Source organism: Tinamus guttatus, unplaced genomic scaffold, assembly GCF_059628265.1.
Source record: "Tinamus guttatus ecotype Peru unplaced genomic scaffold, ASM5962826v1 Tinamus_guttatus_pri_ptg001602l, whole genome shotgun sequence".
Lineage (NCBI taxonomy): Eukaryota > Metazoa > Chordata > Aves > Tinamiformes > Tinamidae > Tinamus > Tinamus guttatus.
This window is the reverse complement of record NW_028290136.1, coordinates 1,236,088-1,250,840: the sequence shown is the minus strand read 5'-3', so window position 1 is coordinate 1,250,840 and position 14,753 is coordinate 1,236,088. Positions and strand designations below refer to the sequence as shown.

Here is a 14,753-nt window from a genome sequence, read left to right as displayed (position 1 = left end):
GCAGTGATATTTTGTGGCTGTGCTTTTCACAGCACCCAGCTTATGCCAGTGCTGTGATCATCAGCGCGACTGGCAGATTCTTTTTCCAGAGTCTGACTCACCCAGAGATCATAGCAATATAATTGAACTCCAGTGTGAGGAGACATTGAAATATCTACACACACTGATAGGGAGAAATTAGGCTTCTATGCAGATCAGGCACCATGAATGTTAGAGTTGTCTGTTCGTGGAGTAACTCCACCCGCAATGAAAGGAGAAGAGAATCTCCTGCTCAACTCTGCAGTGTAGGTTGCTTCCCCTACTAGCAATGTCCTTGGGCTGCTTTGCTTTTATTTCTTCAGCTGAACAGTTTCTCAGCTCTTTGCTTCATTCTTTCTAAGAATTCCCTTATCTTTGCCCTTTCTCCCCAAAATCCTGCAATTTACACCACAGTTGTGGCCCACACATCCATTTCCTTGGTCTCCTAAGCATACCGAGATGCTCTATGTTCAGAATCTGCCCCTCCACCTAAAGGAATCTCTAAGAATAAGGTCTCCTCGGCATTGCTTTTCTTTGAGTACTGCTGGTTTAATCCCCCCTTCGACAAAAGCACACACACACGTGCAACACACACACACTCACATACCTGTACACTTCCATCCCCAAGCAACCCCTCCTGCAGTCCTAGCCTGGCAGACTTTTCCAAATTTTCCCCATGTCTTACTAGTTAAATTCATATACTTCCTTTGTACCTTTCTGTGACCTTATTTCTATCTCTGCTTTTGCCTCTCCCCCTCCCTTGAAAGCTTTGCTTTCCCTCAGGATGTTTCAAGCAATTTTTCCTCCACTGCCACTACCAGCAGTTTCCTTTTTGTTGCTAAAAATGTTCTTTCCCCTTTTGAGAATGCTGCTCCCTCTCTGCCAACTACAAAAGAAGGGAAGAGCCTGGCTTGCAGCCTAATAGATGGAATATTGCAGCCTAATAGATGGAATATCAGCTCGGTTCCCACATAGTGAATGCTGGGATCTTTTCTGGATTTACTCTGAATATCCCAAGGAAGAGGCCTGGTCTGGAGCTGGGTTGTGGATAGAAAGCGGTCCCCCTTGCAACCTGCTGACCACTGGGCCCACTCCTGCCAGGCGGCAAGTCTGACTCCAGCAGTCGGAACAAGAGGTGGAAAGAAAAGGCTTGACTGGGCCTAAATCACAGGACCACGTTGTTCCCTCCCTCTCTATTCTTTCCTTTTTGGGTCCAGCTGACAGGGGGAGACAGGAGAAAAAAAGCAGCTGTCTGACAGAGCACAGGTCCCGTGGCACGAGCTTGTCTGTGTCCCCAGAACTGCAGCTCCTCTGGGATGTCTCGGCCTGCAGTTAGACCGTGGCAGGCAGTGCACACCACCTCCCTTCCTCACAAGTCACCTGCAGCTCTTTTGGTTCATTGCTGCGGAGAACTTCTTACATGTGTTTTGTTTGGCTGACACTTATAAGTCAGCATGAGGTGGCAGTGGGTAAGCTGGATTAGACAAAGTGGCCAAAAACAGATGGGTCTGAAAGCGGTCAAGGGTCTTTAAATCCTTTTTGGATTTAAAGAAGTCCCATACTTCTTAATGAATTGTTGACTAGAAAAGCAGAGGGTGAGCATTAAAAAAAAAGGAGAGAGAGAGAGAATGAGAACAAGAAACAAGCGTGGAAAGAGTATTTTCTTTAAGATCCCTTCCCAACACATCAAAGAATTGTCTCAAATGCAAAGCTAAAGCAAGATGCGTTGCTCGCCTCCTGTCCGCTACCACCTTCCATTACGGATGTTCATCAGGCTTAGAACTCTGTCCATTTTGGCAGAAGATACTTGAATCCTGGCCTAAAACATTACAAACAGCTTCTTGATATTTTGAAAAATGGAGCTTACTAAATTCATTTGAGCAAAAAAACTGTATCTTTTTGTTTTGACAACTTACACTTGTCTTTCTGACTGAAATAAATTTAGTATCATGGCAATATTTTTTAAGATTGTGTCCTTAACCTCTGTGTTTTCCACAGAAAGAGATTATGCAAAACAGTGTTATAAGCCCACTGGATTCTGACATTTGAAAGATTTTGCCATGGTCTATTATATTTTTATCTAATGATGAATGCAAGAAGTCCTAAAGCAGACATGAATAAATCAAGAAATACATTTTTGATACAGAGAAATGTGTCTGTCTTTGGTTATGTGCTATTGTGGTGCAATTGTAGCAAGTTCATTTTTAAGAAGAAATGTTTTTCAGCAATTATATTTTTCCATTCCAGTCTGTTATTATTTATAACCTTGTAACAACATTAACACATTGATCCTGATTCTGCCAAGCTATAAATACATCTTCTTTTTTTGGGCATGCCATCTGGAATCAGAATTCTTTCAAAGAAATGTAAATAGCCTACTTTATTTTCACGTTATACCTCTAACTTTTTCTTTTTCTTTTTGGATTTGCAGGTGGCAAAGGAGGAAAAAAGAAGAAAAACAAAAATACTGCCAAGCCCCAGAAAAATAATGGTTCAAACTGGGCCAATGTTCCCCTCCCACCCCCTCCTGTGCAGCCGCTTCCAGGCACAGAGCTGGAACACTATGGGGTGGATCAGCAAGAAGCAGGGTAATTTTTCTCTTTTTCTGTTGAAGAAAAGTCCGTGATTTGCAGAGATGAGGCCTTTTCTACCAAATAAAAATATTATTCTGTTTTTTTTTTTTTTTTAAAAAAAAAGAAAGAAAGAGAGGCTTATCTTATAGCCCTTTTCAAGGCTATAGAAGAGGAATGTTTGAATAGCTGCTCTTGATGATGACTGAAGATGGAAATAAAAGTGACCTTGCTTCATCATCTTGTAGGGCTTCTGTGCTTGCTCATGCTGAGAAGTATCTCGCTTCACAGGTAGCTTAATTGAATTCTGTTGGACTGCTTGAAGATGATGGGCCTCAGAGTGAGTAAGGATGACATAATCTGGCTCTTTGTATTTTTTACCAGTTTGATGTTTAGAAATATGAGAGCCGGCAGAACAACAAAAAAAAAAAACTCACTAAATTGGATTAATTTTAGAAGATGAACCAGTGGATAATGGTCTTCTCATCGGCTTTTAGAAGAAATTTTATGGTTGAAAAAGGCATGCTATTTGTAGCCATTTCTTGAGTTTAAACAACTCCTGATATTCTGGAACCTCATGCTTGTCTTTGGATAGTGTAAACTTGTCCTCAAGGACACAAAATAACATAAAAAGCATTCGCTAAAAAGGAAAGAGACATTTCCTGCACAGAGAGCAATTATGGAATGATTTTTGTAATATGAAATCGTATGAATTAATTACTTTTTTTTCAAACTCTAGAGAAAAACTCAAATATAGAGAGAAATAGTTTATTGCGATCATCTCTGCTAGAGTCTTTGAGAAATATTGGAGTTCTGTCTAGGACAAATATTTACCTGTTTGAATTCATGGATTAATCAATATTTCCTAAGAACCAAAGACATGTTTTAAAAATCACTGTAATAGCTTCTTGAATAAAGCATTTCAAATGTTCTCTCTTTTATAAGGATAAGCTGTTCATTACTACATTTATGATGAAAATTTGAAGAAATGAATGTTAATATTTGAATTTATATCAATTCCTTCCACTCAGATTTAATAATTGATTGTGTCAGTGGAGTTCCTTTTAAAATGAAATTCTGTTCAGGCTTTATATGAATTAGAATTCCAAAGAATATATGAGGGACACTGTATAACCTTACTGATTATATTGTTTAAACTTCAAGACAAATACAGCATAAAATCATTATATTCCTTATCTTGATTTTAAAAAAAAAGAAGAAGAAAAAAAAAGAGATAGTGTAGCCGTGTGATATTTCTCAATATTAATTTGCATCCTTAAAAAATCCCATGCAACTATTTCACAAAAACTAGTTATGCTATAGTAAGCAAAAGCTTGTATTTTCCTTAAGGACAATGCAATAGTATAAAAGACAGGTAAAACAATGTATTTTCTTGTGAAAGCTTTTGTGTCACAGCACTTGACTCCTCTGGTTACATAAGGTATCTGTTATCTAACTGTTACCTACCTTGATGACTAATTGTATTAGTCACCAGGACAGCACTAGTTATTAGGATAAATAACTTTTCAGGTTCTCCAAAATTCAGAATTAGGTTTTCCTCTGTTTATTTTTCAAATTACTTTTTAAAACTATTGTTTTATAGTTCATTAGTAGCAATGGGAACTCATATCTTCTAATGAGCATCTTTCTTAGCAATTAAAGGCCAAACAAAAAGAAATTGCAAATTGGCTTATAGTGTCACCTCTGAGCTACGGTAATTTTCAACCAGTTCTGCTGAACCCAGTGAAGCTGCAATGACCATTCTTCTTGAGGATCTATTCAGTCTCTATTCAGGGACTGACCTTGTTCTTCGGTATGCTAAAATGGAAAGAAGCATTGCCTATGTTCCCTATGTTGCCTTTAATGTTGACATATTGGTTAGAAGACCTAGCAATTGTTTTGATTTTCAAGCTGTTTTTTTTTCTTGATTTTTTCTAATGTGTATACTATGTATTGAAAGTAAAATATATGTTTTAATTTTAGCTTTCATTATATTTAGACATAATTATATTGTGAATAATAATTGAAAATGATCTTTCAATCAGAAAAACTTTAATAAAGTTCTTACAGTGTCCCATGAAAGATGAACATTTAGACCAATAAAGCAAGGAAGGTGTCATCTGAAAAAAAAAAAAAAAGATACCTTATTAAGCTTTGCTATTTTTTGCTAATAAAGCTTAAGCTTTGATACCTTATTTTGCTTACAAGAAATTAATGCCAGAGGCCCGTCAGCTAATAAGTATGTAAAATAATCCTTAATAACAACGTTTTGAAAAGTCATTAACTTAATCATGGACTTCATCAATATTCACTTACATATATGGCACGGACTTTGCGGTTTCTCCTTCTCTGTCGTAGCGTATTCCAGTCAAGCATATTCCCTTTGCCTCTGTTTTCAGAGATGATGTTTTTATTTGGTTTTATCTAATAAATTTGAGAGCAACAAAATGGTGATTACTTACTTAGTATCAGCTATTTATACATTTTTCACCACTAATATGCGTGACCTTGAGCCAAACCCAGTAACAAGAGTCCTCCAAAAGTCCTTTTTAACAGGAGTTAGAGGGAAATTCTTTTTTCTTGCAGCAATGTGTGTATTGAAAGAGAAACATGGTGACTGTTTCACTTGTCTGTTACCTCGTTTTTATTTTGAAGAAGCAAGCCCATCAGTATGTTAAACTAAGCTTGTTTGTAGCAAAAGATCAATACAGAATAAAATAAACTACAGGAAAGTAACACTTAAAAGCGTGAAGGTTTGTGTTTGTTTAACAGAACTTTGAGATCATGATTAATCATCATGAAATTACTGCATGAGATACCTAGTGAAGTCAAGGTTTTAGATTTTGATTAGAAGTAGTTGAAAGATATTTTTGAGTTGTGTTTACTCAGAAAAGCAGAAGGGACACAGGTGTAACCAATATTCATCCTGCTATGGTTCTAGAGGTTCCAATAACTGAATAACTTGTAGGAGAGGATGTTAATATGTAGTCCATTTGGGTCCACTTTCTTTTTCTTGCAGAATTCTTTTTAGTAAAATGCGTGTTAGACCTTGTGCCTTTGCAGATATTTTACATGATAAAGACAAAGGTCCTCATACCTGAAATCTTGAATCTCAACGTCTTGAACTTCACCCTGGGTCTCTTTTCTTTTTCAAACAAAATCTGGGTAAAGATAACGTACTTGTGCAGAATCTTTTCATTAAGGAATAAACTAACAGGCTGTTCATTTGGGGATTTGAAGCAAGTAGGGTCAAAAGCCAAGCGCATCCAAAGATCATTCAGGCATTACCGAAAAGTTACTAAGGAGCTCCTTTCTGGTTTATCTCTTTTATAGAAGCAGCTTTCATAAGGCACAGAATTGAGAGAAAGTAAGCAACAGAGCTGTTGCACTGCCAACTGTTATTAGCGAGATTTAGGATGGTCCCTTCACCCTTTAGGTAGCAATGTCATGTGAGAATGTTGCAAGGAATGACAATCAGTAAACATCTTTTAAAGAATTACATACATATCATACAACATTTTCTTAAGGCTTTGTGCTATAAGAATAGTAATGATAAAAAGTCAATGACCCCAAAGCTCCTAAATGCCAATGGTAATATAGGTGTATTTGCCCCCTTACACACAAATATATGTGTGTCTATCTAGATATGAAGTAATAGCAACTTTAATTACAAGATATTCTTCCAAAGACTTCCTGCTAATTAAGTAAGATTATTCTAGTACTCTGAATTTGAACTTTTGAATACAGTGTACAAAAATTATCATTACTTTTAGAAATATTTTGGGTTTACTCAAAGTAGATGTTGCATTCAAAATACAGCTTTAAAAGGTCCACTGTTTTCCTAGCCTTTCTGTAACCCACCTTCACTTGAAAAATTTGTCAGTGATTCGTCTTACTCTGGTAAATTGGTGATGGGCAAGGCTTCCAAGTAAAGAGACTTGAAAGGAGTATTCTTTAAAATGTTTTGAGAAATTACCTGTATAACTCGGTGCATTGCCTACCTGTATTGCGAACAAAAGTTATATCTCGTTATGAGAGATGTCTACAGTTCTTGAAGGTGGGTAGAAGATAGAGAAAGCCACTTACGATGCTTGGGGAATGGTCTGTAAAGTATGAGAGATGGTAGCTGTGATATAGTCTGATAGTCTGGCTGTTGAAAGGTGCTATCTATCCCTAAAGTGTTTTGGAATATACTGGGAGTAAAGAAGAAATGTATGCAGATGCTCACTGTGGATTGCCAAGCATGTTTTGAAGGTCAGAAGAGAGAAAGTGTTGAGATTTGGCTGGTGTGACTGCCAGCACAACAGTGCACAACTGGAGCAATGTTCAGATTGGAGAATTATTCTGGCAAGATAGTGCTCAAATTACGGCCATAGTCTGTAGGGGCCACAGATCCTGGTGATGCAGATGTCATCAAGGGACAGGGTACTGGGATGATACTGTGATATTAAAGTTGATGATTGAATGTTCTGAGATGCAGGCAGAGAGAAGGAAGGATCGGATCATTTGCAAAGCATAAGAAGTTGTAGTAAATTATAAAATTTCTGTTTCTGACCTTGGTCAGATACAATCTCTTAACTATTGGTGTAAGATTAAAAATTCTTCCAGCAAATGTAGTATCTATCAGAACATTTCTTGTATGTGAGGATATATGTGTTACTAGTTTGTAATAATTCAATTTATTTTGGGGCATGTGTTTAGAAAATATTCTGAAATTTAGCACTGTCTAGGTAAATCCCCTTAAAGACTGGTTATGAGGTGAGGTGCTGGCAGAGTTTTCAAGGTGTATGCTGCATGCATCTTACCAGCTAGCACTGTGACACAGCATATGCCTACGATGAGTGTTGCTACAACATGAATGTGTTAATGAATATGCATGTTATAACATATAGGTATATAACACATTCATGTTATATGCGTGCACATCATATCAGAAATGTTTGCACAGTGTGGGAAAATCATAATCAATGTGGAAAGTGTAACTTCTTATTTAAGCTGCAAAATAAATAATATACAACAGATTTATAAATAAACAAGGGGAAGGATGGGAGGAAGGAAGCACGTAAGAGCAAGTGCATAATCCTCACTCTGCATTTTAAGAATGCTTTTATTTTCGTGTCTAGGTAAATCTGCAGTGCATTCTTCTAGGTTAATGGTCCAGAAAGTGAGTTAGTTTATTTTTGTTAGTGAGTGCAGAGTACCATTATCTTATCAGCATTAACAAATGTTGTAACAGACCTGTAATTTTTTTTGTTGCACTACTTGTTCAAGTTGCTTAGCAGTTGTGGGAAAAATTAAACAGAATCAGTAAAGGCAATTTGAGCAATAATGACCCAATTTCCAATAACTGTTAAATCTCACACTGCCTACAAGTGTTTTAGTTGTAGCAAAAACCCTGTATACTCTCTGCTGCGTGTCAGAGGTGAGATTTCATATGTACTAAGTTTACTTGTTTTTTATTTTAGATACGACAGTGATGGGTGGTGTCCGCCTTTGCCAGTTCAGACCTACTTACATCAGGGCATGGAGGATGAGCTTGAAGAAGACGATGATCGTGTTCCCACACCTCCTGTCCGAGGGGTGGCTTCGTCGCCTGCGATCTCCTTTGGCCAACAGTCAACTGCAACTCTCACACCGTCGCCACGAGAGGAGATGCAGCCGATGCTTCAAGCCCACCTGGACGAGTTAACCAGGGCCTACCAGTTTGATATAGCAAAGCAGACATGGTAAATGTTTGAAGGGGGCACCTGCAGCCTGGGGAAAGAAAACGTAATGGCAGTTTATTACTAAATGACATAACTGTTAACTGCATGCAACAACATTTCAGTAATGTTTACAAAACCATGAACTGGAAGACAAAATAGCAAGTGTGCATCGCCAGTGCAAAGGCTTTATACATTAATGGATGCTTTCTAAAGCTTAAGTCTTAAAAATATATGAAACCTTGACTAAAACTATGTAACGGTTTTATTAATTTGGCGTTTTGGCAAATACACAGCTGCCTGGTTAGCTCCCATCTACGGACAATTATCATCAATACAGTTCAAAATATTGTCTTTTCAGGAAATGAAATTAATTTATTAGAATTTCCAAAAATACTGGGGTTCTAAATATCTAAGCATAAGGCCAGTCACTTACAATAGCAGGATAGCAGCTCTTACCCTGTGTAGTGGGAGAATGAAGCATTTATATATCCAACACTATTCTGAAATACCAGGAAAATTTCTGATTCAGAGAGACAAACTAGAAATAGCAGGAAGGAAGTTGTTAGAATTTACAGAATGGATCTAGTGTTTTCGAATGCTTCCTGCCTATTTAGAATGAGGAGCAGGCAAATATCACAGTAACATTTTCGCTGTAAAACAAACAGAAGCAATCTCTTCAGGGACTGAAAAAGAACTTGTCAACTGCGCCGGGCTGGGGATACGGTGAAGGTCAGTTGCTTTCTGGATATTCCCTAAGTGGCAGTTGTCCTTTTAAAACTTTTCAACCCAGGCAAAAAAAAAAAAAAAGAGAGAGAGAGATGGGGAGCATCTCAGAGGATGAAAGCACAGCTAGTTACCGCATGGCGCTCTGCCAGGGAAGGAGCTCGCTTTCCCTGCTGGTAAATGAAGCCGGGCGATACCCAGCTTGAGGCGCCGTACGCAGAGCCGGCAGGTAGGCCGGCTGCGCCCGAGCGGAGCCAGCTGTTTTCCCCAGGCCCCGCGAAGCCTCGGGGCTTGCCTGCAATCTGGGCCGCGTCGGCGGGACGCCTCGGCCCGCTGCAGGGCCCGCTGCCGAGGAAGGGGGCAGCCCCGAGGCCGGGCAGCACCAGGCCGGGCGCAGGGGAGGGCGGCGGGCGCAGGCCGCGCGCAGGGGCTGCCCGGCCCGGCGTGGGCCACGCGGCACCAGCGGCTGGCAGCGCTAGCGGAGCAGCTTGCAGCTGGCGGCGAAGGGCCTGCTGCCTTTCTGGAGCTTTGGAAGCCGACTGGGAACTTGCATAAGGAGCCTGGAATATAGGTTTTAAAGTCACTTTTCTGTGAGGTCACAGCAACTGACCAGCAACTGAAACGCTGGGAAAAATATCGAAGACAGAGCGATTTTTCATGCTGCCACCTTATAGCTGGTTTGGGGATAAATCTAGATGGTTGCAAATAGAAAGGATTTTTACAGCAGCTGTAAAATGGACTTGTTTACTGATTTGGCACTGCTTGGCCGTTCACTTCTCATGCCTGTAAAGGACCTAGCAAATGCTGTTCAAAGCCAAAGTGGAAAAAACACCTCTATCTTAAGTGAGAAGGAAGATTTCTTCCTTTGTTTTCCTGCTACCAATTTAACCTGTCCAGAGTAAAGGGAGGGAAACAAAATAACAAGATGAGACCGATCAGATAAATTATTGTAGGAGTAACAGAAGATAAATTTAGAGACCCACCAACTCAAGATTTAAGAGAGCCCATTAGAGATTACTGGAAAAGTGCATAATCATTATGGCCTTCATCCAGCAAATCACTTAAGTATATGCTTAACTACAAATATGTGAGAAATTGACTTCAACTGTTCTATTGCATGCTTAACATTAAGCATACATTTAAGTATTCTTGATAAGGAGCTAATCACACTGTTTACCAAGGGATAGTTAGATCTTAGTGTGATTTTCTGTAATGTTGTGAACACTGTGTACCTAAAAACCCAGTGTCCAGATAGGAAAGTTTTCAAGAGCTGCTAATCAGAAAGGGGCTGTATACTAGAATGGAAGCATTTGCCTTGAAAATTATCTTCAAACATGCAGTAATTAAAACAAACAAACACCAAACACCAAAATACAAAGAGATTCCTTTGGTATATGACATTTACCATGACATTCTTAGCTCCACTAGTTCTGAGACAAAACTACCTGGATATGAGAATTGCTCTATTTAGAGGTAATATCAGAGCACAAAGTTCTCATGAAAATTAAAAACATTAGATGTGCATAGCCAAACAGGTGATGGTTGTATTTTGTTTCCGTGATAGCAGTGTCTAAGTGAAGGACTAGCAGAATCCTGAATCCTCTCTGGGGTCCTGCCAGTCTAAATTAGGTCATAGCATCTCATGAGTAGCCACCTCTGGATTCCCATGTGCCAATTCAAGAGGGGTACACTGTCTTGTGGCAAGGCCAGTGATGTGGGGGTCCCCTGGGACAGTTTGCTGTGCCATGAGGAGTGCTGCACCAATAGCTGGCATTCTTCCTTCTCTCTGTAGTGTCCCAGAGACCTCTTACAGGAAGATCCAAGTACACTGATGGCCTGTTGGCCATTTACCTGTCCTGTGTGTGCTTTTTAACTTTGTTTTTCATGTTTTTATTGTGATTGTTGCATGCAATAATTTCACACATGCATGCCCTTAATATTGCTGCAATTAAATCAATAAAAGTACTTTGCATAAAGCAAAAGAAAAAGGCCTCACTGATGACGGGTGCATTGTACTTGAGCATTTATTTTGTTCTTCAGGTCATTTCTTCCTCTTCAAAGTCAGGCTTATCTAGCAATGCTGAGTCTTCTTAAACAGAAGGAGTGAAATTTAAATCGTGTTTTGGCTCAAAGATATGAAATGCAAGTTGGAACACTGAGACGTTCATATGCCAGTTTGGGATTTAAGTTGTGCTTTTTCATGATTTCTCAATTCTCCATGTACCTCAGTCACCTGTAAAAGCTTAATCTTGCCCTGTTTTACAGCAAGGGAAGTGTGTTTAAGTGCTCAGGTATTATGGTGATGGTATATTACAACGATGGTAAATAACTGTCTTTTCTTGAGTCTGGCCTAACAAACACATTCTGTAAATATATTTCGAGATATACTGAGAGGCTTATTTTTTACCAACCATGGGGTACAAAGTCTCATCCCTTCTGATGATGTTTTTGTGTTTGTTTGTATAGGCACATCCAAAGCAATACACAACCTCCTCAGGCTCCTGTGCCACCTTTAGGATATGTATCTGGAAACATTATTTCAGATTTGGAAACAGATGTTCCAGATGATGATGAAGATGATATTGAAGAGGAAGCTGTAGAAATCACTAGGCCACTAAGAGGTCTAGAGCATACTCCAGGCTCCAGTATGGACAATCTGGACAGCTCTGTGACAGGTAAGCAAACGCAGTAAACACCAACACAAGCTTTGTTTGTAACAGTAAAATGCATCATCAGTCAAACACTTTATAAGTGAAAATTTATTCCACTCTATTTCTGTAACATTTAAAATGTGTTAATATTAAACACTGAAGTTAAAGAAGGATTTGAAAATACTTTGCTGCAAAATGATAAGAAAATCCATGAATTTTAAAAAGCTTTAAAGACTTGAAAGAAAACTCAATTATATCCTAGCTTTCATGAAAAGTTCACTCTACTGGAGAAGCAAGTCAGTTACATAGAAAGGAGGGGGGAAGACTTTTCCTTAGGAATATATTTTTCATAAATGAGAAGCAGCATAAAAAGTGTTATCTTAAAACACTTTCAGATATTTTGCTGGGTAAATGCTTTCACAGATGAACTCATGGAAGTTAAAAGACTTCAGAATAAGTGCAGTTAGATCAGCACAACATTTTTTTTTGTAGCATAAATAAAACATTTTTGTAGGGAAATGTGTGTTTTGAATGTACTTCATATTGATTAATTTAGTAATTGTTCCCTTTCAGTGAAGATATTTAATTATTCTGTCCCTTTTTCCTTCACTGCTGCTAATCTATTGCAGGCGTAAAGGGCTGCAATAGCAATCATCAAAGAGGACCTAGAAAAGCATTCTACCCTAGTGCGAAGAGTCTGAATTAATAAATTTGCTGCTAATGAAATATAGGCAGTGAAACATATTTTTGAAAAAAATAGACTTTCCATATGCATGTAATGAACTTTTATAGGCATAAGCACATTTCACTTTAACTTGAACTTGGGGCTCTGTTTTGTACTAGGTATTCGTAAGATACAGCTTTATTGGAGACCTGAATGTAGCTGATATCTGTAGCTCTTAAGTGTTGGTGTGTGCTTCTTCAGTCTTTGATCCCTCTGGAGGGGCACTAATTGCTGCTTGTTCCTTGAGAGAGGCTTACTCCATGCAACTCCCTACTGCAGCACAGCTTAATTTCATCTGATCATTCTGGACTTTGGAAATTGTAAAAAAAATTGCACCTTTATTTAAACATTGCTGTCCTGAAAACACTGCAGGACTATGACAGTGATGGAGCATCAATACCTCTAATTTTCTTCCTTTTCTCTTGCTGAATTAAATAGTGTGTTGCTTTATCCCACTTTCCAGGTTTTTCCGACCCCTAGGACCAGACTGCTTGCCAATCTAATTAAGATTTAAGAGCTGTAGCTCTACTGCTGTGATGTGAAATCCAGATCCAACTGAAAGCTGTAGATTTAAAGTTTAAATCCCTGAATTCAGAAGGTTAACATATTAGTGCATGAGTGTGTTAAGTCCCTTTCCTTGAATTTCCAGTGTAATCTCCTTCAGGCTATAATTCTGCATATTTTTGCATATCTCACTAATGGCTCAGAAGCCTTTCCATTAGGAATGCAGTAAAGGTTTTGCACTGGTAACACAGGAATAAATAAAGAAATCAGGTTGATATATATTTTTCCTTTGGTATGTATTAATATGTCAATGTTGATGTATCTATAAATCAGAAAATGGATGTTTTGCACATTTACATTTTCAACTAAATTGTGCACCAGCCTATCTATGCGAAGTAAGGCATGGATGTGTTTGTGCTCCAATTTATAGCCTTTGTGCTCACTTCATTTTATCCTTTTACGAAGCATGTTTTCCTAGTTAAAATGTGTTATTTCTTGGAATGTTAAAAGCCTGTTGGCATACTTTCCAGAAGCTGGGCAGAACCTGGCAGTGTAGACTGGGTTTGTGCTTAAGGTGATCGTTCCCACTCATACCCACCACCATCTTGGTGTTGTCTTATCCAGCTGTTTTCCTTTGGCTGTTGCTTGTTTCGTTCCTGGCTGGATCGGTTTCTTGGTCTGCTTCACTGCATGGCCACGTGTTGACTGGCACTGCAGGAGGGGAACATGCAGCTGTATGGAAAGGAAAGGGACAGGCTGCCCCTGTGGCTTATAGCCTACACCTCGACTGGCTTACAGTGATTAAGAAACTGTAGCCTTGCAAAAATACATCCTATGTGCTAGTCTAAATGACCTATAAAATCCCAAAGTCTCCAAATAACAAAACCACTTGTATTTTCTTCCATCACTATATAGGCAAAGCTTCAATTTTTTGAGTTAGGTTTTTTTTCTTTTTCTTTTTTTTTTTTTTTTTACAAGAGGTTGGGAGGAAATTGCTTGTTATATGTATGGGAAAAGTTTCAAAAGAAAATTTTAATATTTTGTGTGCATTTTTTGTTAAACTTCCAGGTTGCATTTTTAATGTTCAGGAGGGTATATAATATATTGCATCTATTGTTTCTAAACTGTTTCTCATTCTTTAATTTGTTTTCCTTTAGGACACCATTATTTTCCACATCTAACTAACTCACTGGTTCTTGCCACTGCAAAAATTTAAGCTACTTCCTTTTATTGGGCTTTGGATGTCTTGAATCACCATTTTCCTAGAAATTCGTTACATTTTCACTTCTTTAAACATTATATAAGAAAAGTGAGGCAAAACAAAACAGCTGGCCTGGAAGAAGCAGTGTTCTCTCTCATTCTCAAGTGTGTTCTGTGAGTTCAGTATTTGAGCGAAAATTACATGGCCATTCCTAGATGCGGGCTTCCTCGGAGCAGAGCAGCTGTGGTGTGAGCAGGAGGAGTTTCCTCGCTGGCCAGCGCACCTCAGCAGTGGCTCCAGGGCACCCGCTGCAGGAGTGAGGTGGCACTTTGTTCTTCATGGCTGAGCTGCGACTGGGGTTTTCATCCCATGCCAAATACAGGGTTCTCTTTGGGGAAACACTGGCTCTGCGTGAGCTGAACTCAGACCGCTAAGTTCCTCTGAAACCCAAGTGTTGCTCCTTTAAACTGTTTAAAAGGCAGGTTGTCTTGCAGGCCCTTGGGTTTTAGTTATGCCTAACTGAGGATTCAGACAGGGATTTAATCTGTGCTTTTTAAGCTTTTCTTTTTGCAGGTGGCAGAAACATAACGTTGACATGTATAATCAAGTGAAAAGAAAGGAGGTGCTCACAGTAACTATATCATAACGTTTCTCCAG

General features: G+C 38.8%; 1 protein-coding gene across 1 annotated transcript in view; it reads left to right on the top strand.

The window, feature by feature from the left end:
• ROBO2 (roundabout guidance receptor 2) overlaps window positions 1-14,753 on the top strand; it is a 415,201-nt gene that overhangs the window by 374,603 nt on the left and 25,845 nt on the right. Inside the window, exons 22-24 of the mRNA XM_088539329.1 lie at window positions 2,450-2,606; window positions 8,054-8,314; window positions 11,483-11,691. Of these exons, the coding sequence (XP_088395455.1) occupies window positions 2,450-2,606; window positions 8,054-8,314; window positions 11,483-11,691 (627 nt within the window). The remainder of the gene's footprint in view (window positions 1-2,449; window positions 2,607-8,053; window positions 8,315-11,482; window positions 11,692-14,753) is intronic.